The 23,016-nt window shown below is 35.9% G+C and overlaps 3 protein-coding genes across 3 annotated transcripts; 2 read left to right on the forward strand and 1 right to left on the reverse strand.

Moving 5' to 3' along the window:
• Positions 1–921: 921 nt before the first annotated feature.
• Positions 922–12,935, reverse strand: vps33b (VPS33B late endosome and lysosome associated). The gene is made up of 23 exons (XM_058077018.2): positions 12,522–12,935; positions 12,261–12,341; positions 12,119–12,180; positions 11,999–12,048; positions 11,056–11,123; positions 10,935–10,980; positions 10,743–10,837; positions 9,221–9,325; positions 9,039–9,129; positions 8,884–8,961; positions 7,577–7,650; positions 7,426–7,512; positions 6,467–6,557; positions 6,316–6,390; positions 6,183–6,247; positions 6,043–6,097; positions 5,915–5,961; positions 4,711–4,843; positions 4,538–4,611; positions 3,065–3,166; positions 2,913–2,988; positions 2,712–2,819; positions 922–1,614 (listed from the first exon to the last, which is right to left on the reverse strand). The coding sequence occupies exons 1-23, from the start codon at positions 12,615–12,617 to the stop codon at positions 1,532–1,534; spliced, it is 1,842 nt and encodes a 613-aa protein (XP_057933001.2). The 5' UTR covers positions 12,618–12,935; the 3' UTR covers positions 922–1,531.
• Positions 12,936–13,177: 242 nt separating this feature from the next.
• Positions 13,178–16,681, forward strand: hddc3 (HD domain containing 3). The gene is made up of 4 exons (XM_058077031.2): positions 13,178–13,526; positions 14,704–14,759; positions 14,830–15,070; positions 16,490–16,681. Exons 1-4 carry the CDS (start codon positions 13,415–13,417, stop codon positions 16,618–16,620), a joined length of 540 nt encoding a protein of 179 aa, XP_057933014.2. The 5' UTR covers positions 13,178–13,414; the 3' UTR covers positions 16,621–16,681.
• An 883-nt stretch (positions 16,682–17,564) lies between these two features.
• mfap1 (microfibril associated protein 1) lies at positions 17,565–22,819 on the forward strand. The gene is made up of 8 exons (XM_058077021.2): positions 17,565–17,763; positions 18,795–19,014; positions 19,102–19,243; positions 19,364–19,551; positions 20,652–20,921; positions 21,901–22,060; positions 22,161–22,250; positions 22,394–22,819. The coding sequence occupies exons 1-8, from the start codon at positions 17,682–17,684 to the stop codon at positions 22,571–22,573; spliced, it is 1,332 nt and encodes a 443-aa protein (XP_057933004.2). The 5' UTR covers positions 17,565–17,681; the 3' UTR covers positions 22,574–22,819.
• The last annotated feature ends 197 nt before the right edge of the window (positions 22,820–23,016 follow it).

Below are 23,016 nucleotides of genomic sequence, written 5' to 3' on the forward strand. Positions count from 1 at the left end.
TTGCAAGCATTGTTATCGCACGATCAGTATTATATATAATTGTAACCAAAGACTGTTGGGTCGCTAATGCATGTAAGATAGTCCACGGTCTGGTTTATTGTGTGTTTTTTTAATTAAATTTGAAAAATGGTGGAAAAAGGCGGAAGTGTATACTAATACGGAAGTGGACGTGGAGCAAGCGGGCTTTCTCCCTAACATCTTTGGCTGTAACGACTTAAAGAGAAGATGAAAGAGTCCCTATAAATACAGCAGATGTAGCTATTAACAACATCACTTCGTTTATTGTGAAACAAGAAGTAGGTTCTCTTATTTTTGTATCTTGTTAGCAAATTGTTGGTGATTAGTTTTGCTTTTTTGTCGGTTTATTCTACAAGTTTCGTTGGTGTAAATTGGCTGGCTGTATATCGAATGTTATGGGATTTATTTAGGTTTATGTCACAAAAATATGAATAAACATGAAAATCAATCCCCCGACGCTAACATTTTCTTCGATGGTTTCTATTTTACAAAGCTTGTTTTAAAATCAGATTTTTGTAATTATGAAGCCTTGATTTGTTTCATTGTGGTATTCATTTTTCTGCCGCCACCGTGTGGTAAAGATGTGACATTACATGTTGTTGCACTGTAGAATTGAAAGAGAATGACATGCAAAATTGATTACACCAGTTTAGATGAAGCATTTTCGATTTATTTCGAATTGATTTGACTTTCGGTAATTTCCTGTCAGAAAATGAACACTAACAATGTGCTCCATATTTTCTAGGGAGCTGTTTTATATTATTTATTTTTTAAATAAAATTAAAATTTTTGTAATTTTTATAAAAATTATACATTTATATTTTCTTTAAATTATTTTTATATTATTTATTTTTTAGTTTTATAAAAATGCTAAATTTTTATTTTTGTAAAAATGTCAACTAGTAAAAAATATTAAAGTAGTTATAAAAAAGGTAAAAAAATGACTTGTATTGTTGTAAAAAGCCTTGCAACGTTGATATTTTTAGTTTTATTTAAGATTGAATGAAGTTGATTCTTTTAAATAAAAATGTGACATTACATGTTATTGCACCATAGAATTGTTTGAGAATGACATGCTTTATTTTCTTATGAGTGCAAAATAGATAACAGTTTAGATTAAACATTTTAAGAGTCGGATTAATTTGATTTTCAGTAATTTCCTGTAGGAAAATAAACACTGACAATGTCCATATTTTACTAGAGAGCTAGCAACCCGAGCAGCGACCCAAAGGAGTCCACAACACAGTATTGTATCCTTCTTCTGCAAGGATGGACCACGATCAGCTGTGGCGAGATTTCAAGCTGAAGCTCCATGAGATTCCCGTAGATGACAGCATCCGCTGGAACTTTTTTGACTTCCAGACCAACACGCCGCTAAGAGATTAAGTGGAGTGTACTTTAGTATACTTATCCAAGTGCACTGGCGGGAAGTTATTCCATTTGAGACACGACCGACGGTTGACGACAAGTGACGGGAATGTTTGTGATGTCCACCGAGATGAGCTGAGGGGCGTCATCGTACGTGGTTGTCCAGCAAGGCTTCCAAAAGTCTGGAACTGTTTGTGATTGCGGTCGTGACCACGATGAATGTGTATCCTGTGTTGGGAAAGATAAAACAGAGTGATACATCTTTATGAAAATGTACTTGTGCTTGTACTTGTCGGGAAGCGAGGGCCACATTATGATAAATGATATTTTCTCATAAGCTAAGAAGTTGTTGGTTTTTTTAAAATAAATTTTTCAAATATTTTTAGAATTAAATTAAATTAAATTAAATTAAATTAAATTAAATTAAATTAAATTAAATTAAATTAAATTAAATTAAATTAAATTAAATTAAATTAATCAACTCCTATAAAGTGTTTCTATGCACTCAGCAGTGGGCGAAATTGCCGCTTATTATTTTTATGAAGACCGTTTTCACGGGAAGCACTAAATCCAAAGAAATACACCTGAATAGGTGCAGATTCTGGAAGAACTAGATAGCTTTCTGCGCTGGTTATTGCGTGTAGCTGCTCTACAGGAGTCCACAACTCAATACAAAAGGGCCGAAAAATAAGCGTTTGATTCATGTTCATGTTAAAGGTTAAAAAACTGTTAATAGTTGCCCTCACTATCCGTGTGGAAGTGGTAAGTTTTTGGCTATTTAAGTTGAAAGAAAATAACTCGGAGGCTACCGTTTAGGTCGCTAGATGTCTAGTTTGCGAGTTAGCATGTGTCTCAAGACCCTGCAGTTGCGCAATATGTTGTAAATAAAAAGAGTATAAATGTGACTATAGTCGTGTTTTGTCATGTCTACAGGGCTCTAATAATGCTTTGTTCATTTTAATATGAAAAAAAATCATTTGTCTACCCGCCAACTATATGTGGTTTCTTAAGTTTTTATTATTATTATTATATTTATTTATTACTGATTGATTTTCTTTATTCTTGATTTGTTTATTTATTTTTCATCTTATTTTGTGTAGAAAAATAAAAATTAAGATATTTGAGAACAGTGGAATGTTTTATCAGAGCTTTTATTGTAGAAAATCAGAGTTTATTAATTTTTCAGTTTTTAATAAATGCGTTTTTTTTTGTTTTTTTTGGGAAAATCTGATGCGGCCCAGCCTTACTCAGACCCTAGCTCCAGTGGCCCCCAGGTAAATTGAGTTTGAGACCCCTGATCTAGCATCACAACGCAACATCCTTACCTCTTTCTCTTCCGAGGAACCGCAAAGCCGAGATCTCCGAGAAGGTGCATCCCCCGAGGAACATGACCAGGATGACGCGTTGTGCTTCACTCTTGGCTCCGTTGTTGCCTGCCGCCACATAATAATAATAATAATAATAATCAACCTTTCAGAGCGTCGCCGTTCGCAATCGTCGCAATCGTGCACACACGGCAAAATGACCTGTGACCACAAACTCATTCCCGTTGAGCAACCTGACAACTTCTTCCAGCCCGGTCCAACCGTCCCGATCCAAGACCTGGGAAGAATAAGGAAAAACCAAAGTAGTGTCATCATCCTTCTTGCATGATATCAATATAATAATATTTGTTTACCTGTTCAATGAGCTTGCAGCTCAGTGGGACGTACGCGCCGCTAAAGATGTACGCCATGTCTCGAGGGACGCGGAGGTCATATTCCTCATCTGACTTTGGGACCTTTAGGAAAAACATTACAATATGCTTTGGTATTGGGCCAAAATAGCAAATGTATGCAAAAATTCTATTATTATTATTATTATTATGCATTACATTCATACAACATCCAAACTATCCCTTTTTAACTCATTCAATCCCAGACATTTTTGATGATTTCGACTGAATCATGGGCTGAACGGTGTAGAAGTGGTTAGCACGCAGGCTTCACAGCTAAGAGACCCGAGTTCAATTCCACCCAGGGCCATCTCTGTGTGGAGTTTGCATGTTGCACGAAACAATCACCTCTCCTTGTGATTACCCCCCCCATGTACTAGTGTACTAGTTCCTGATCCTATCCATCCTGGTCACTCCCAATGAGAACCTCAGCATCCAGGGGTGTATTTGTTTAAATCCACCAGAATGTAAATAACACGCCAATGCACAGAAACAATCACCTCTCCTTGTGATTACCCCCCCGCCCCCCATGTACTAGTTCCTGATCCTATCCATCCTGGTCACTCCCAATGAGAACCTCAGCATCCAGGGGTGTATTTGTTTAAATCCACCAGAATGTAAATAACACGCCAATGCACAGAAACAATCACCTCTCCTTGTGATTATCCTCCCCCATGTACTAGTTCCTGATCCTATCCATCCTGGTCACTCCCAATGAGAACCTCAGCATCCAGGGGTGTATTTGTTTAAATCCACCAGAATGTAAATAACACGCCAATGCACAGAAACAATCACCTCTCCTTGTGATTATCCTCCCCCATGTACTAGTTCCTGATCCTATCCATCCTGGTCACTCCCAATGAGAACCTCAGCATCCAGGGGTATATTTGTTTAAATCCACCAGAATGTAAATAACACACCAATGCACAGAAACACGCATGCACGTGGAGTTTGCATGTTCTCCCCCCGTGCATGCGTGGGTTTTCTCCGGGTACTCCAGTTTCCTCCCACATTCCAAAAACATGCTAGGTTAATTAGCCACTCCAAATTGTCCATAGGTATGAATGTGAGTGGGGATGGTTGTTTGTCTATATGTGCCCTGTGATTGGCTGGCCACCAGTCCAGGGTGTACCCCGCCTCTTACCCGAAGACAGCTGGATAGGCTCCAGCACCCCCTGCAACCACATTCCAAAAACATCCATCCATTCCATCCATGGACAATTTGGAGTCGCCAATTAACCTAGCATGTCACAGCTAGGAGACCCGAGTTCAATTCCACCCTCGGTCATCTCTGTGTGGAGTTTCCATGTTCTCCCCGTGCATGTGTGGGTTTTCTCCGGGTACTCCGGTTTCCTCCCACATTCCAAAAACATGCTAGGTTAATTAGCGACTCCAAATTGACGACAAGGATGAAAGAAATAAGATGATTGATTATACCAAGTTGAGTTTTCTGCTCAGGGCTCTGAAATGGCTTTTCTTTGCCAGAGAAGAAAAGGCATCAGTCAGCTTCCCTGGAAAAAGCCATAATAAAATAAAAAAAATATAATAATAATGTTAGGTCTTCCTCAATAAAACATATTAGCTCTGTATGCACACAAATGGATCTTTACCTGCAGTTTTATCGTTGACCAGTTTACCCATTTTGTTCTCCATGACAGTCAGCGTTTCACCCTGCTGCTGCTCCACCAGCAGGCCCGTCTGCCGGAGGTTGGCGAACGTCAGCAGGTGCTCCACGCCGTAGCTCTGATGGAAGTCAGGAAGGGACCTTAACGTCACGGTTAGCATTTGCAAAAAAGTTGCAAATATGAAAATTATAAATATTTTTCATTTTTATTCATTGGATTAACATTATTTTATATGTGGGGAAATTTGCCTTGGTTAAGAGTCTGCTTTGGTTTGTGTCTGACCTTCTGGAACGAATCAACGACGCTAACCAAGGCACTGCAGTAATACTCTTTTTCATTTATATGACAAAGCCACAAGGGTCGCAAGGGTGCTGGAGCCTATCCCGACAATTTGGAGTCGCCAATTAACCTAGCACGTGACAGCTGACATGCTAGGTTAATTAGCGACTCCAAATTGTCCATAGGTATGAATGTGAGTGTGAATGGTTGTTTGTCTATATGTGCCCTGTGATTGGCTGGCCACCGGTCCAGGGGTGTACCCCGCCTCTCGCCCGTCCCGAAGACAGCTGGGATAGGCTCCAGCACCCCCCACGACCCCCGTGAGGATAAGCGGTAGAAAATGAATGAATGAATGAATCATGGGCTGAACAGTGTAGAAGTGGTTAGCACGCAGGCTTCACAGCTAGGAGACCCGAGTTCAATTCCAACCCGGCCCATCTCTGTGTGGAGTTTGCATGTTCTCCCCGTGCATGCGTGGGTTTTCTCCGGGTACTCCGGTTTCCTCCCACATTCCAAAAACATGCTAGGTTAATTAGCGACTCCAAATTGTCCATAGGTATGAATGTGAGTGTGAATGGTTGTTTGTCTGTATGTGCCCTGTGATTGGCTGGCCAATCTGGCCCGAAGACAGCTGGGATAGGCTCCAGCACCCCTGCGACCCTTCTTAGTATAAGCGTTAGAAAATAGTTGAATGAATGAATGACTTATTTCTTGAAATATATTAGCATATTAGCATATCTCCATTCAAAAATATCACAGTGGCCCATTGTGTCCTTTCATCTTTCATGACGTGGCCCTCCCTCGGTGGAAAAAGTTTGGACACTCCCCAACTTAAGAGGACTCAACAGGTTTTAGCACTGCCGGTACGATTGCTTTGATAATAATAAAACAAAAGCACACAAAATCTTACCTGCAAATATTGTGTTTTTAACGAGCGGTAGTCTTTCGGCAAAAGCCCTACAGGTGCCAGAAAAAAACGATACTAATAGTGGTTATTGAGAGTACATGAAGCATACAAATGAAAAGACGATATTGTACCATTCTCTGTTAAAGACAGGAGACAAAGCAGGCGAAGACTCTCAATCATGGACACCTAAGAAATGGTTTTTAAAAAAAAGACGTGAGGTCAGATTTCCAGAGGGGGGGAATTGCATAGACGACGGTTTGTTTTGACGCACCTGCCTGTTGATGTGCTCCTCGATGAAAGAAATGCATTCACGGATTTCAAACCCTTCGAGTAAAGCTGCGAGAAAATACGTGAAAACGTGTAAATCATCCGTACAGATGGAAGCAACCATTTTTGCGACATACAGTGTTCCGTCTTCAGCAGCTCCTGGAAATCCTGTTTTGTTTTCTTCTTCATTATTGATTCACTTGCGCTGATGTCTGCGGGAGATCGGGATTCGTACTACAAATGTACTACAAGTGTACTTGTGTGTGTGACGACGGCTTCAACACTCACGCAGGCTCAGGAGACGATGCTCTTGTTTCAGACCTTTAAGCTCCTCCGACACAAACGTCTTCATCTGCTTTATGTCCATCCCCCGACGCTTCTGTGGAATTGGAACTGAAACAATTAGGCATGGTACCACCATCGGTCCGATACTGCACGAATTTACCGGATCGGTAATTGAGAAAAAAAAAATTATACAGTAATCCCCCATTTATCGCTGTTAACAGGCAGGTTGCAGACCATTTTACAACGATTGTGCCTTATTAGAGCCCTCTAGACATGAAATAACACCCCTATAGTCACCTTTACACCAATATTACCCAATATAGTAGGCATCATCAGATAAAGTAAGCCATTTAGGACAAATAAAACTCTAGTACAGTGGTCTCAAACACGCTGCCCACGGGCCAAATGTGGCCCGCAGGACACCAGTTTGAGGCCCCCGCCTTGATATGAAAGTTTGATATCGATGGATGCTGTATGGTATCATGTACCCAGAAAAAATTATTACGTTTGATTCATGTTCATGTTAAAGGTTAAATAACTGTTAATAGTTATCCTCCCTATCCATGTGGAAGTGGTAATATTTGGGGTATTTAAGTTTAAAGGAAATCACGTGAAGGCTACCGTTTACGTTGCTAGCTCTCTAGTTTGCGAGTTAGCATGTGTCTCAAGATTGCGGCAGTTGCGCAATATGTTGTAAATAAAAAGAGTATAAATGTGACTATAGTCGTGTTTTGTCATGTCTACAGGGCTCTAATAATGCTTTGTTCATTTTAATATGAAAAAAATCATTTGTCTACCTGCCAACTATATGTGAGAACTTTTCTTGTAGAAAATCGGAACCAAAGCATTGAAAAAGTTATATTTATTTATATTTTTCTGTTTTTAATAAATGCGTTTTTTATTTATTTTTTTGGAAAAAAAATATAGTGGCTTCCTGAGTTTGAATGACTCTACAGACTCACATCATACGCAGTTTGGAGGTTCCTGGCTTTCTGGCTAAGAAAGCTGAAGACGTTGGAGAAATGCTCATTTCGGATTTCACTGAAGACCTGAGGGACAAACGGAAAGTTCAGCGAGGGATTGGAATGAAGAAATTCTGCAAGGCAGCCCCACCTTATCCTGCGAATTCAACATGACTTTGATGCTTTTGTCTGTGGAGGAAACATCCGGCCCCAATTCCACACAGCCTGAGAAAAACAATGAGATGAAAGATATGAAATATATACAAATATACAGCGTCAAAAGTCTGGACACATAGGCAAAAATGCACATTCAATACAATTATTTATATATATATATATATATATATATATATAATTATATATATATATATAGTTAGAATTTTTTTTTTATTTCATTGAATGTTTAATTTATTTTATTTTTAATTTGTAAATTTAAATGTGTAATTTGTTTTTCAATAATGCTTTTTTATTTTTATTAATAATATATATACACACACACATATATACATATACACACACACATATATAGTTAGAATTTTTAAATTTTTTTAAATTAAATGTTTAATTTATTTGATTTTTAAGTTTTTAATTATAAATTTAAATGTGTAATTTGCTTTTTAATAATGCATTTTTATTTTTATTAATATATATATATACACACACACACACACACATATATATACACACTCACACACATATACATATACACACACATATATAGTTAGAATTTTTATATTTTTTTAAATTAAATGTTTAATTTATTTTATTTTTAAGTTTTTAATTATAAATTTAAATGTGTAATTTGTTTTTCAATAATGCATTTTTATTTTTATTAATATATATATATATATATATACACACACATATATATACATATATATATACACACTCACACACATATACATATACACACACATATATAGTTAGAATTTTTATATTTTTTTTAATTAAATGTTTAATTTATTTTATTTTTACGTTTTTAATTATAAATTTAAATGTGTAATTTGTTTTTCAATAATGCATTTTTATTTTTATTAATATATATATATATATATATATATATATATATATATATATATACACACACACATATATATATATATACACACACACATATACACACTCCATATCAAACTTGCGCATATAACATTAAACTTTCATATCAAGGCGGGAGCCTCAAACTGGTGTCCTGCGGGCCACATTTGACCCGCGGGCCGTGTGTTTGAGACCCCTGCTTTAGTTCTTGTAGACATTTTCATGCTTGAAAATGCATTCAATATAAATTGCATTTTTTGCTGAAACGTGCATATTTTTTACTAAGAGCGAAGCCGTGGCAAGTATCGATTGTTATGTCAGGATTTTAATATTTAATATTATTTAATACATTAGCAAAGAAGCATCACATAGCTAAATAAATAAATAAACTTTGACCAATCAAAGTTGATATTAGTTACCCACCACATTTGATTCGAAAGATATCGTCCACAAGTCCTTCGTAAACCACTTGTGAGCACAGGGGGGTGACGAAGTCAACATCTGGGGAAAAGCATCCACACAAAATTGGTGAGCAAAGCAAACGCGATACAAGTCACATGTCGGGCATCGTCTATCACCTCTATCGATAAGGAACACGTTCCCGATTTCACTCTTGCGAGCCTTTTGGTCCCCCTCTTCCACTTGCTCTCTCCATGACTCGTACGCCATCTAAAGCAAGACAGAAAAAACGAAGCGTCATTTTTCTTCGACGGAGCAGCTACTGTACGTTGAAGGATGTGAAACCGAAACGCAGATTTACCTTTGAACACCGGCCAATTCCGTAAACCTTTGAAAAAGGTCCGTAAATGGAATGAAGGAGGTGTAGGGCGCTGCCGGCCGTCTTTACCCAGCGCTGGTCTCCGGCCTGGTACAGCAGGAAGGGTGGAAAAGAAAATGCATTCATTCATTCATTCATTCATTCATTTTCTACCGCTTATCCTCACGAGGATATAAACTAATAATAAACTAGAATTAAAATAAAATAATAATAATTAAAACATTTTTTTTTTTTAGAAAATGCTGATGGAGGAGTGTGAATGGTTGTTTGTCTATATGTGCCCTGTGATTGGCTGGCCACCAGTCCAGGGTGTACCCCGCCTCTCTGACTTTGTTCTTATAATATTCTAACTTCATCATTGCAATGTGTTTTTTTTTCCCCCACCCAATTTTTTTTAATTTTCTCAAAATTCTCATTATGACTTATATTAAATAATCTGAATATAAATATAATATACAATAATTAAATAATACTGAAAATTAAATAATTACACATAATTATATAAACTAATAATAAACATTAATTTAAATAAAATAATAACAATTAATACTAATAATTTTTTTAAAGAAAATGCTGATGGGTGAGTGTGAATGGTTGTTTGTCTATATGTGCCCTGTGATTGGCTGGCCACCAGTCCAGGGTGTACCCCGCCTCTCTGACTTTGTTCTTATAATATTTTAACTTCATCATTGCAATGTGTTTTTTTTCCCACCCAATTTTTTTAATTTTCCCAAATTTCTCATTATGACTTATATTAAATAATCGGACTATAAATATAATATACAATAATTAAATAATACTAAAAAATTACATAATTACACATAATTATATAGACTAATAATAAACAATAATTAAAATAAAATAATAATAATTGATACTAATAATTTTTTAAAGAAAATGCTGATGGGTGAGTGTGAATGGTTGTTTGTCTATATGTGCCCTGTGATTGGCTGGCCACCAGTCCAGACCAGTGTACCCCGCCTCTCGCCCAAAGACAGCTGGGATCGGCTCCAGCACCCCCCTGCGACCCTCGTGAGGAAAAGTGGTAGAAAATGAATGGTGTTATGAGAATTTGGAGCAGGAGGGGATAGAAAAGAAGAAGAAATAAAAAAAACAAAAAAAACTCTACAGACTCACATCATACGCAGTCTGGAGGTTCCTGGCTTTACTTACAAATAAAAATTGATCATGCATCTCTTGAGTTGCAGCTAATGCTAGAAGGTTAATATTAATCGTTAATATGAACGCAAAGCGTCAGAAAAGTGACGTACATGCGCAGAAGCACCACATCGCTCACATTTCCCTGTTTATAAGGAAGTAAACAATGTGAGCGACACCGCTGATTTCATTCCCGAGCCGATACTGTGTAAAAATTTAGGGCGGTATCGGCGATACCGATCAGATTCTATGTCCGAATTCACCTCATGTGTTTGGTAAATTCAAAAAAAAGTATCATTTCAAATCATAGCATCAAGAAAACAAGACATCATAGTCATTTATCTACCACAAAGTTGTCCTGGAAAAATTCCGGGAGCTCCAAACTAATAATGTCGTTGTCCAGAGGAAGCAGGTAGAAGGCCCATTCGTCCATTGTCACATCTGACAAACAAAGAAAATGAAACATTTCTTTAAAAAAAAAAAAAAAAAGGACGCCGGTGAGCGGCATTGAAAGCGAACAGGAACAAGAACTACCTACCACCATAAACTCCCTGTTCCTCCAGAACCGTCTCGCATGCATAAAACTGCAGGGCAGAGACACAGCAGACTTTTAACAATTTTAACCAAATCAAATCAATTTTGTCCGTATATCAAAATACCTTCTGTGGGGTGAATATAACTTTGTATCTTCTATATTTCCCGGCTGCTTTGTCTGCGTTAACCACATCTGAAGGGAGAAAGTCAATAACAAATCATTTGATAGGTTTTTAGTTAGCATTTGGTGATGAAAGAAACCATTTTATAACATAAAATCCACCCATATAGCAAAAAAAAAATTTTGAAAATTGCTGACATTGGAGATAAGGTCTGGGTGAGGCTGGGCCGCATCAAGTTTAAAAAAAAAGAAAAAAATATATATATATAAAAACAGAAAAAATAAATAACAAACTGTCTTCAATGCTTCTGCTATAACTTCCACTTTTTCAGTGCTTTTGGTTCTCTGATAAAACATTAAATTATTATAAATTAATTTTTATTTATTATTAAATTATTAAATAAATGTTTAGTGTTAATTTTTTATTTTTCGACACAAAATAAGATGGAAAAATAAAATAAGCAAATCAAAAAAACAAATGAAACAAATCAACAAATTAATTTTTCTTTTTTTATCAAATTATTAAATAAACATTTAATGTTATTTTTTTATTTTTCAACACAAAATAAGATGGAAAAATAAATAAGCAAATCAAAAAACAAATGAAACAAATTAACAAATCAACTTTTATTTATCATTAAATAAACGTTTAATGTTAATTTTTATTTTTCGACACAAAATAAGATGGAAAAATAAATAAGCAAATCAAAAAACAAATTAAACATTCATTCATTCATTCATTAAACAAATTAAACTTTGAAGATGATGCATCTCCACAATAGAAGGGATCATGTTTGGTGCAGTTTTAAGCTGAAAAAAACAGCCACAAAATGGCAGAAACGCATTTTAGTGTGGATTTAGTGTGGTTTAGACAGTAAGCACGGTTTCCTATATTGCTCATGAAAATAAAAATATTACAAGCTGTGTTATAAAATATGAAAACATACCACATATCCACTTCACCGTTTGTATTCTTGGCCGAATCAGAAAACAGAGCCTAGAGTGAAGAGAGTACAGCCATATTGTCAGACATGTTGGCATAAATGTGTGTATTAAATGTCACTCACTGATCTGAAGTACTAATAACAGGCTTATTTTCTACTTTGTAAAGTTTGTCAACGTCGTGTTGCTGTTGAAACAAAACAGACAGAGAAGAAAATAATTAAATACACATTGTGATTCTTAATTAAGAAGATGATATTGTGTCACCTTTAATATGGAAACATTGGCGATACGATCCAGGGGGCTCATCAAATCTGCCTCAATGAAGAGGTCCTTCTTTCCTGGAAGCTGCATAAAAAGCGAGAAATAAAGGAAAAAATAAACATAATTAAAAGCTCATAGATAACGATTGTCAAATTAAAATGAAAGCAAAAGGGTCATGGAGTCCATGCGCTGTTACACATGTCATAAGACAATTGATAAACAAACATGTCGCCATTTTAACACTAAAATATAACCACAACCAACCTGTTCGAGGAGGTAGATGAGCTGATCTCTGGCCAGCCTTTTCAGCAGAGAGAAGTCAGGCAGCTCCGGTGAATCTTTGTTAGCCCTGAAAGCCATAGTGCGGAACCAAATCCCGGACTTCTAAGCCATAAACCGAGGGACCACCATTAAAAAAGCTAAAGTGGCTTTTGTGAGCGATAGCATTAGCTAAATAAATGCTAACAACAAACTACCCAAACATCACACGCGGTCTTTAGTTAATAAGAGAGATTTCTTACGCCAAGGCCGTCAAGTTAAGTTGTGAATACAGTTTAATTCGGTGATTAAAAAAAAAAGATTAAAGCGTTTGGGGAAGGATAGAAATGCTAAATTTTAACAGCAGTTAGGGGCGGGGCATCGCCATTCTACTTCCTTATCTCTGTCTTCTTCTTTGGTTTTTGACTGGAGTGTCGTCTTCTTCTATTTTGACAGCAGTTAGGGGCGGGGCATCGCCGTTCTACTTCCTTATCTTTGTCTTCTTCTTTGGTTTTTGACTGGAGTGTCGTCTTCTTCTGCATAGTTCTACTGCCGAGTGTTTGGCGCCACCTACCGTACTACTAAGGTATTTCATTAGCCACCCAAGTTAAATATAAGTTGCTACATGTAGTCTACAAAGTTTATTGATGACCAAGTTTACTGCTATTGTTAATACCGTACATAACTGTGTGTACAGAAAGAACTGATTAAGAGAACAGTTCAATATTAATCTATCTATCTATCACGATAGCATCGATGCTAATATTTGTATCAATGCTATCGACATTTGGCTCGACCCGCTCACCCCTTGGTTCATTCTCACAGACACCACAAGAAGCACAACGTTCACCTACAAAAAGTCCGGTTGTTGTTTGCTCTCACGACGTGAATCGGGCGCCATGAGTTCGGACGCGGTGTTGTTGATAGAGACGGTTGATTTCGCCGCTAGAAAACACCGACAGCAGCGTCGCAAAGACGAAGAGGGGACGCCGTATATTAACCACCCAATTGGTAAGTTGTTTACTATTGTATTATATTGTGTTGTATTCAGTGACTGCTCGTAAATGTGAACACTACGAGAAGACATCATAGTCAGACAAATTACATGTGTTTTATATATTAAAATTGAAATTAATACATATTAAGGAGACCATTTGAGAATGAGGTTATTGTAGACGCTGAACAATATAAGTAAATGCTCTTTAACATTTGGAATGCGAGATTTTTAAGACGCTGTCGGCAAAAAATAGCTAGAAGAATATTAGCCAACGTATCCAAAAGAAATATGATCTCAGGGAAGAACTAAATCTGAAACACTTATCACCTCGTACTTCGGTACGTGACAAAAATAAATAATTAATTTTTTTTTCAAAAAATTAAAGTTGAAATTTAGAAATAACAGTATTTTTTTTGAATAAAGTCAACATTTTAAAACAAAAAAGTCATCTTCTAATTCAGAAAAAAAGTAATAATTTTACAAGAATAGACTCATCATATGATGATGAAAAATTATGTTATTTCTGTTGCATAAAATATAAAATAGAAATAACGTATAAAAATAATATTATTTTTGAAAAGCCGTAACATGAGAAATATATACTGTAATATCACGGAAATAAAATCACAATGTTATGGTAATAAAGTCAAAATTATAAATTAAAAATTATACAAAAATTAAATTTATGAAGATTATTAAAGAAAAAGTAGAAAAAAAGATTAAATTATATTAGGAAAGCAGGAAGTGAACAAATGTAACAGTTACTGATGACTGATGATTTCCTGTATGATTCCATTAACAATTTCTTCAGTAAAAACAGCTGAAAAATAAATAAATAAAATAATTTAAAAATAATTATAAAAACTTAAACTATATTAGGAAAGCAGGAAGTGAACAAATGTAACAGTTAGTGATTGTAAAAGTACCAGATGGAGGGGTAGGATTTAATAAGCTTTGCTTCTTCCTACTCCTTTTGGACATGTGGAACCGTGAACTGATTATGCGATGCGTTCAATTGTAATCTGATGCATGTTCAAATGAAATTAAACCGTTAGCATTACCAAAAGAGTTCAGGGCCACAACGTTTGCTGATATTCCTTTTGTCGTGTTATGTTGTGTTCAATAAATCGATTGTTGTCGGCCCCCTTTCTGACTCTCAATGACTCTTATCTGTGTTTTTTTATCGTCAAGGAGTTGCAAGGATTCTCAGCCACGAAGGGGGCGTCACAGATGTCGAGACTTTACAAGTATGTCGCTATCTGATGTAGTCGCATCACTCGGCATCCCCCTCGACCGGTTTACTTTTATGTTTGGCAGGCCGCTCTGCTTCACGACACTTTGGAAGACACCGACACAATACCCGAAGAGCTGGAAACAAAGTTTGGGGTGATTGTTACTCGCATCGTGCAGGAAGTGACCGATGATAAGAGTTTGCCCAAACAGGAGAGGAAGCGTTTGCAGGTGGAACATGCTCCTCACTGCAGCCACCAGGCCAAACTGGTCAAACTGGCTGACAAACTGTATAACCTCAGGGACCTGAACTGCAGCACGCCTGTCGGTAAGCGCCTCTTTCCCCGTATTTCAGAGAGACGAATCGTGACATGATGTGGATTCAGTGGTGTTTTAATTCTACCACAAAGGCGAAGATCTCAATTTACCGCTCAAAGTTCCTACCCTCACATACAGTTGGAAGCTGAAAAAGGAAAGGATGCACGGGCAACAGTATCTCACCTTAGTTATTAATTATTAGTATCAACTACGATTTTTGCTGTTTTTTTATTTCTAAATATTTCAACATTTTTTTTAATAATATTTTTTCCTTTTGTAATATTAAAAAAAATAATGTATTTATTTATTTATTATTATAAAAAATTATTTATTTGATTTTTGCTGTTTTTATTTCTAAATATTTCAACATTTTCTAAAATATTTTTTCCTTTTGTAATATTTTTAAAAATTAATTAATTTATTTATTTATTATTATGAAAAAATTATTAGATTTTTGCTGTTTTTTTATTTCTAAATATTTCAACATTTTTAATATTTTTTTTCCTTTTGTAATATTAAAAAAATTAATCAATTAATTTATTTATTTATGATTATTAAAAATTATTTATTAGATTTTTGCTGTTTTTTATTTCTAAATATTTCAACATTTTTAAATATTTTTTTCCTTTTGTAATATTACAATTAATTAATTAATTATTATTAAAAATTATTTTTTAGACTTTTGCTGTTTTTTATTTCTAAATATTTCAACATTTTTTAAAATATTTTTTTCCTTTTGTAATATTAAAAAAATAATTTATTTATTTATTATTATTACAAATTATTTATTATACTTTATTACTATATTTTGACTTTTTGCCTCGACCCAATTATCCAAAAATGTACATTTATTTTGTTACTGATATTAAAAAATAATGTGTTTTTTTTCTTTAATATTTCAGCTAAATGTTATGAAAATGAATTTTTTTCTTGTATTATATCATCCATCCATCCATATTTTATGCCGATTTTCCTCATTAGAGCCGCAGGGGGTGCTGGAGCCTATCCCAGCTGACTTTGGGCAAGAGGTGGGGTATACTTTTGGAAAGTTAGGTAGGAAAAAAAAATGAATTATAAGGGAACATAAACAAACTTCTGTGATTGGCTGGCGACCAGTCCAGGGTGTACCCCGCCTCTCGCCTGTCCCGAAGACAGCTGGGATAGTCTGTTTTTTTTTCAACTATTTCAGTTTTATTTTATGTTTGAAATGCTATTACTTTATTCCCATAATATTTTTATTTTATTCCCGTAACATTACAACTTTTTCTGCAACCTAATTTTCCCCAAATAAAACTTTAGTAATAGTTTTTTTTTTATTTATCATAATATTACAACATTAAAAACAACTTTATGCTACTAAAATGATATTTTAAATATATATTTGTAATATATTACAACTTTTTCTCTTCGTTCTGCTATGTGTTGTCAGGTTGGACAGCTGAGCGAGTGCAGCAGTATTTCGTGTGGGCGTCTGAGGTGGTGAAAGGCTTGAAAGGCACCAATTCAGCCCTGGAGGAAAAGCTGGCGGAGTTGTTCAAACAGAGAGGAGTGCAGCTCTGAATAATCGTGTTTTTGCATCGTCTGTAAATGTTTGAATTAAATGACACATTTCATATGTTTACTGACTTTGTTGCTATATTTATTAGTAAGTATTTTTGCTGTGTTTATCCAATATTACGAGTACTTGGGTCTTTTTTTGACTCACTGTGTTGTTGTTTTTGTAGCTTTTCATTGGGGTTTAGTGGGTAGCATGTAATTCTGTACTGAAACATAAGGGGCGCTGTTTCCCCAAGTGTAAACTCTAATCAACCACAGTTCTTGTTGAGCTATTATTATTATTATTACAAATGTACCGCCAGTTATGCAAATTGGATTAAAATGAAAGGATGAATGAGGCAATTAACGTTTCTAAATAACACTTAATAAAATGTTGACAAAAGTGAGAATGCAATCAAAACAAGGTGGAGGAATATAAAAGGGGGTTTAAGAGCAACGCTGTATTTGTTAGGTAAAGCGCCTCATTGTTATGACTTTCTATCTCATAATTTCGACTTTAACTCAAAATGTCGACTTTTTATATCGTAATTTAGATTTTTATGTCATTATTTCGACTTTTTATGTGATAATTTCGACTTTATATCTCGTAAATTCGACTTTTTATCTCGTAATTTTGACTTTCTATCCCATAATTTCGACTTTTTATCTCATAATTTCGACTTTTTATCTCGTAATTTAGATTTTTATGTCATTATTTCGACTTTTTATGTTATAATTTCGACTTTTTATCTCGTAATTTCGACTTTCTATCCCATAATTTCGACTTTTTATCTCATTATTACGACTAAAGGAAACTTAAAGAGGGGTCAAAACAGTAAATATAATATCCGCGCAATAATTTCATATCTTAAAGACAAATGGTTACTAGTTTTTCCCAAGTCTGTAACCTAACGATACACACTCCGGTACTGTAGGTGGCAGTATAAACCTACAAGTGGTTGCGAGCCGCCATGATGAAGAAGAATACCCCGACTCCGCCATTGTGCTATTCGTGTGTGTGAACAATTGGCATCGCCGGTAATATCCGACATTTCTCTTCATTTTGAGTTCACTACCGGGCAGCCATGTCCACCCACGATTCGGCCAACATGAAGCTTCCGCCGATTCAGTCCACGGCCGGAGCCGTGCCTGTCCGGAATGAGAAAGGTAAAAAAGCTAAAAACGTGCTAGCATAGCAAGCTAATGCTAACACCAGCTAAGCATCACCGTCATGGACCTCAGTCTGTATATGCTAATAATGCTAATAACAAATGTGTTAGTTAGTTCACCTATTAAGTTGCATTCTTCCCACTAAATGTACTGCACTTTAAAGTTTAAATTGCTGTCAAATATTTAACATTATGTGGCAACACCTAAACTTTAACCACGTAAATGCTAAATATTACCGTCAGCTGTGTTGACTTAATACTGTGTAATGTCAGTAGTAATGATAATTCAACAGAGAAAATACTAACTCCTTATTTCTAAAATAATGCATAAGGATAAAAATAACCAATTACTTAAAAATTCTCTACAAGAGAGGAGAAATATGATATACGATGAGCCTATTCAAGAAACAATAAAAACAAAAAGAAACAAAAAATAAAAAACTTAAACCATATTCGGGACGCAGGAAGTGAACAAATGTAACAGTTACTGATGTAATTTTTTTTTTGAAAAATTAAAGTTGAAATTTAAAAATAACAGCAGTAATTTTTTTTGGAATAAAGTCAACATTTTAAGCCAAAAAAGTAATCTACTAATTCAGAAAAAAGTCATAATTTTACAAGAATAGACTCATCATATGATGAAAAATTATGTCATTTCTGTTGCATAAAATATATGAAAAATATTATTTTTGAAAAGCTTTAACATGCGAAATATATACTGTAATATTACAGAAATAAAATCAAAATATTATGCTAATAAAGCCGTAATTATACAAAAATAAAATTTATGAAGATTATTTAAGAAAAAAGTAGAAAAAAAACTTAAACTATATTAGGAAAGCAGGAAGTGAACAAATGTAACAGTTACTGATTATAAAAGTACCAGATGGAGGGTTAGGATTTAATCAGCTTTGGTTCTTCCTACTCCTTTTGGACATGTGGAACTGGGAACTGATTATGTGATGCGTTCAATTGTCATCTGATGCATGTTGAAATGAAATGAAACCATGACCATGTGTCATGACACAGGTGAGATCTCTATGGAGAAGGTAAAGGTGAAGAGATACGTGTCGGGTAAACGTCCAGACTACGCACCGATGGAATCATCGGATGAGGAGGAAGAGGACTTCCAGTTTGTTAAGAAAGGAAAGGAAACTGAGCCCGAGATGGAACTGGAGGAGGAGGACGTCGTGTCAGACCCACGTTTAAAGCGTTTGCTCAACCGTGCCTCTGAGGACGTGGAGGAGAGGTATCATGTGACTTTGGACATTTGGTTCATTTTTTTTTTTTTAAACGCTGTTATGTCATCTCTGTGTCACCGTCCCTTTTTGCTCAGGTTGGCGAGACATCGACAGATCGTGGAGCCGGAAGTTGTAGAAGAGAGCAGCGAAGACTCCGATGAAGGGACGTGGCATCCTCAACGTGAGGAGAGCAGTGAGGATGAAGAGGAAGAAGAAGAGGAAGAAGTTGATGACGAGGTACTGAATTTATTGCTGTGAAGCTGTATTTACATCATTTTTCAGGACCGCAATCTATATGTGGTGTTAGGCTGACCAGACCAAGAAAATGCGTTCCAAGAAAATGCCCTCTTTGTGCAGGAAATTGAGAGGCGACGAGCAATGATGAGGCAGCGGGCTCTGGAACGCAAGACCGAAGAGATGGAAGTCATGGAGGTGGAGGAGGAAGGGAAGTCTGGGGAGGAATCGGAGTCTGAGTCTGAATATGAGGAGTATACAGATAGTGAAGATGAAGCAGAGCCGCGACTCAAACCGGTTTTCATCCGCAAGTAAGTGCTGTTTCTATCATGTAGGAGACTTCTGTGTTATGGTTTAATTTCATTTGAACATGCATCAGATGACAATTGAACGCATCACATAATCAGTTCCCAGTTCCACATGTCCAAAAGGAGTAGGAAGAAGCAAAGCTTATTAAATCCTACCCCTCCCTCTGGTACTTTTACAATCACTAACTGTTACATTTGTTCACTTCCTGCTTTCCTAATATAGTTTTTTTTGTCAAATTTTTTCTACTTTTTTCTTAATCTTCATAAATTTTAATTTTGTATAATTATGACTTTACCATAATATTTTGATTTTATTTCCGTAATATTACAGAATATATTTTTCATGTTACAGCTTTTCAAAAATATTATTTTTATATGGTATTTCTATTTTGTATTTTATGCAACAGAAATGACATTTTCCGTCATCATATGATGAGTAAAATTCTTGTAAAATTATGACTTTTTTCTGAATTAGAAGATGACTTTTTTTTGGCTTAAAATGTTGACTCTATTCCCAAAAAAAAAATACTGCTGTTATTTTTAAATTTCAACTTTAATTTTTCAAAAAAAAATTACAATCGGTAACTGTTACATTTGTTCACTTCCTGCTTTCCAAATATGGTTTAAGTTTTTTTTTTTTAAATTATGACTTTTGTGGCTTAAAATGTTGACTATTTAAAAAAATTACAGCTGTCATTTTTAAATTTCAACTTTAATTTTCTTAAATGTTAATTTATTTTATTATTATTTTTTTTAATCACGTACCAAAGTACGAAGTAGTAATATAGTGCTGGAGCCTATCCCAGCTGTCTTTGAACGAGAGGCGGGGTACACCCTGGACTGGTGGCCAGCCAATCACAGGGCACATATAGACAAACAACCATTCACATTCACATTCATACCTATGGACAATTTGGAGTCGCTAATTAACCTAGCATGTTTTTGGAATGTGGGAGGAAAACCCACGCATGCACGGGGAGAACATGCAAACTCTACATAGAGATGGCCGAGGGTGGAATTGAACCCCTGGTCTCTGCGCGCTAACCACTCGACCGCCGTGCCGCCAATGTGGTCTAACTGGTCTTGTGCTCGTACCCCCCCAGAAAGGACAGAGTGACGGTGGCCGAGCGAGAAGCCGAGCAGCAGAAGCAGAGGGAGCTGGAGGCCGAAGCCAAGAGGCAGCAGGAGGAGCGGAGGCGTTACACCCTCAAGATAGTGGAAGAGGAGGCCAAGAAGGAGTTTGAGGAGAACCGTCGCACGCTCGCCGCTTTGGACGCCCTGGACACGGACGGCGAGAACGAGGAGGAGGAGTACGAGGCCTGGAAAGTCCGTGAACTGAAACGTATCAAGAAGGACAGGGAAACTCGAGAAATGTGAGTAGAAACGATGCTTATTTGACTTATCGACTTAATAGGGGTGTGTATTGGCGACAATCTGGCGATACGATACTAGACTCACGATACGATATCATGATATAACAAGGCGATTTTTTTTTTTCTTAAAGATTATTTCCTGGAAAAACTGAATTACAGCAGCAGTATGCACTTACTAAACATATTTGTATTCCATTAGACAGTATGTTATGCTGTATCACAAACTTTCTGAGTATTTTAAATAAAGTTTAACATCCAGCTTTAAATTTACAACAAAAAAAACATAAAAAACAAATAAATAAAATTATGTCTCAAGATCTATTAGCTGTGAAAAAATGCAGAGTATACAGTCCCTGACTTAGACAGTATTTTTGTGGAACAAAGTCACTAACATCAGTAAAAAGTTTTTTTTTAGAATTCTTAAAATAACCATTATTTTATTTAATTTAATTTAAAATTTAATTTTAATTTTAATTTAATTAAAATGTAATTAAAATTTAATTTTAATTTAATTTAAATTTGAAAGACAAAATACCTGCAATATCACAGTACTACTACTGCTTGCTATCGGCAAGTGATTTTTTTGGAAAATGTGTCATGCCCGAATAAAGTATTCGGGAAACACGACAAATCTGCAAATCCACTTAGCGAGACACCATGAGGACCTGCCGATAGCAAGCAGTAGTAGTACTGTGATATTGCAGGTATTTTGTCTTTCAAATTTAAATTAAATTAAATTTTTGTAAAATTTAAATTTAATTTAAATCTAAGTGGATTTGCAGATTTGTCGTGTTTCCCGAATACTTTATTCGGGCATGACACATTTTCCAAAAATTCACTCATGAGTCTTGTTCAACGTCCTTGCCTAATTGACTACGAAGTATCGCAATATATCGCCGAAATGATATTTTCTTACACCCCCATTAACTAATATCCCGAAAGCAAAGAGAGCTAATGGTGCTAAATTGTCTGTTGACAGGATGGAGAAGGAAAAGGCAGAAATCGATAGATTCCATAACATGAAAGACGAGGAACGCAGGGCGGAGCTCCGCAACAACGGCAAAGTCATCACCAACAAAGCATCCAAAGGCAAATACAAGTTCCTTCAGAAGTACTACCACCGAGGAGCCTTCTTTATGGTGAGTAAATTATTTATTTATGGTCACTAGAATTATCACACAGCCTCGGGAATATCTTGGTGGTGGTCCTTCCGATTGTAAACGTGGTTTGTGGTTGCAGGACGAAGAGCAAGACGTCTACAAGAGAGATTTCAGTGCACCGACTCTGGAGGACCACTTCAACAAAACCATCTTGCCCAAAGTCATGCAGGTGAGCGTCGGTTGTTATTTTGGGGGGGGGGGGGGGGAATAATTATGTGTATAATGACTCATACGGGCAACAAAGACTACATTCACAGCGGGATAGATACATCTACAGTCCTAGTTAAATACATTTTTCCCCGCATCATTAAGGTCAAAAACTTTGGTCGGTCTGGACGAACCAAGTACACCCACTTGGTGGACCAGGATACCACGTCGTTTGACTCCGCGTGGGCTCAGGAGACGGCTCAGAACAGCAAATTCTTCAAGCAGAAGGCAGCGGGCGTAAGAGACGTGTTTGAACGACCCATGGTGAAGAGGAAGAAGACATGAGATGTGTCCATCAGCTGGACTGGATTTCATATACAAATATGACCTACGCTCATCGTGGGGATTAATATTATGTCATCTTCGGGCGCTTAATGTTTTATTTGAAGCAGTCGTTTTTGTAGGGCAGAATGATTACACAACATCGATATCTTTAATGATTTTGAAAAATCACGTTACGTAAAAATTAGAAGAAGAAAAAAATATTTTTTCCCTATTCATTCATTTCTTTGAAAATGTATGTTGTGTAATTATTCTATTCTGGAATAACATTGAAGCCCAGTATGAGCATGAGTATGAGCATTAGTTTCTGATGAAACATGATGGATGGACGTTGTACAGAACTTTTTTTTTTACATTTGTACTTAATACACAGGTGCAGCTCAAATTACAATATTGCGAGCGGAACAAAAGTGAAAATTAAACAGGTTGGTTAAAAAAACTATTTT

Source organism: Doryrhamphus excisus, linkage group LG1, assembly GCF_037039965.1.
Source record: "Doryrhamphus excisus strain RoL-2023G ecotype Guam linkage group LG1, RoL_Dexc_Guam_v1.1, whole genome shotgun sequence".
NCBI lineage: Eukaryota > Metazoa > Chordata > Actinopteri > Syngnathiformes > Syngnathidae > Doryrhamphus > Doryrhamphus excisus.

Coding starts and splice junctions, on each gene's coding strand:
- vps33b (XM_058077018.2), bottom strand. CDS start 12,617: ATGGCTTTCAGGGCTAACAAAGATTCACCGGAGCTGCCTGACTTCTCT. Junction 12,342..12,521: donor TCATCTACCTCCTCGAACAG/GTTGGTTGTGGT, acceptor CTTTTTATGCAG/CTTCCAGGAAAGAAGGACCT. Junction 10,838..10,934: donor GGAACAGGGAGTTTATGGTG/GTAGGTAGTTCT, acceptor TTTGTTTGTCAG/ATGTGACAATGGACGAATGG.
- mfap1 (XM_058077021.2), top strand. CDS start 17,682: ATGTCCACCCACGATTCGGCCAACATGAAGCTTCCGCCGATTCAGTCC. Junction 17,764..18,794: donor GCCTGTCCGGAATGAGAAAG/GTAAAAAAGCTA, acceptor GTCATGACACAG/GTGAGATCTCTATGGAGAAG. Junction 22,251..22,393: donor TCTTGCCCAAAGTCATGCAG/GTGAGCGTCGGT, acceptor CGCATCATTAAG/GTCAAAAACTTTGGTCGGTC.
- hddc3 (XM_058077031.2), top strand. CDS start 13,415: ATGAGTTCGGACGCGGTGTTGTTGATAGAGACGGTTGATTTCGCCGCT. Junction 13,527..14,703: donor GTATATTAACCACCCAATTG/GTAAGTTGTTTA, acceptor TTTATCGTCAAG/GAGTTGCAAGGATTCTCAGC. Junction 15,071..16,489: donor GAACTGCAGCACGCCTGTCG/GTAAGCGCCTCT, acceptor ATGTGTTGTCAG/GTTGGACAGCTGAGCGAGTG.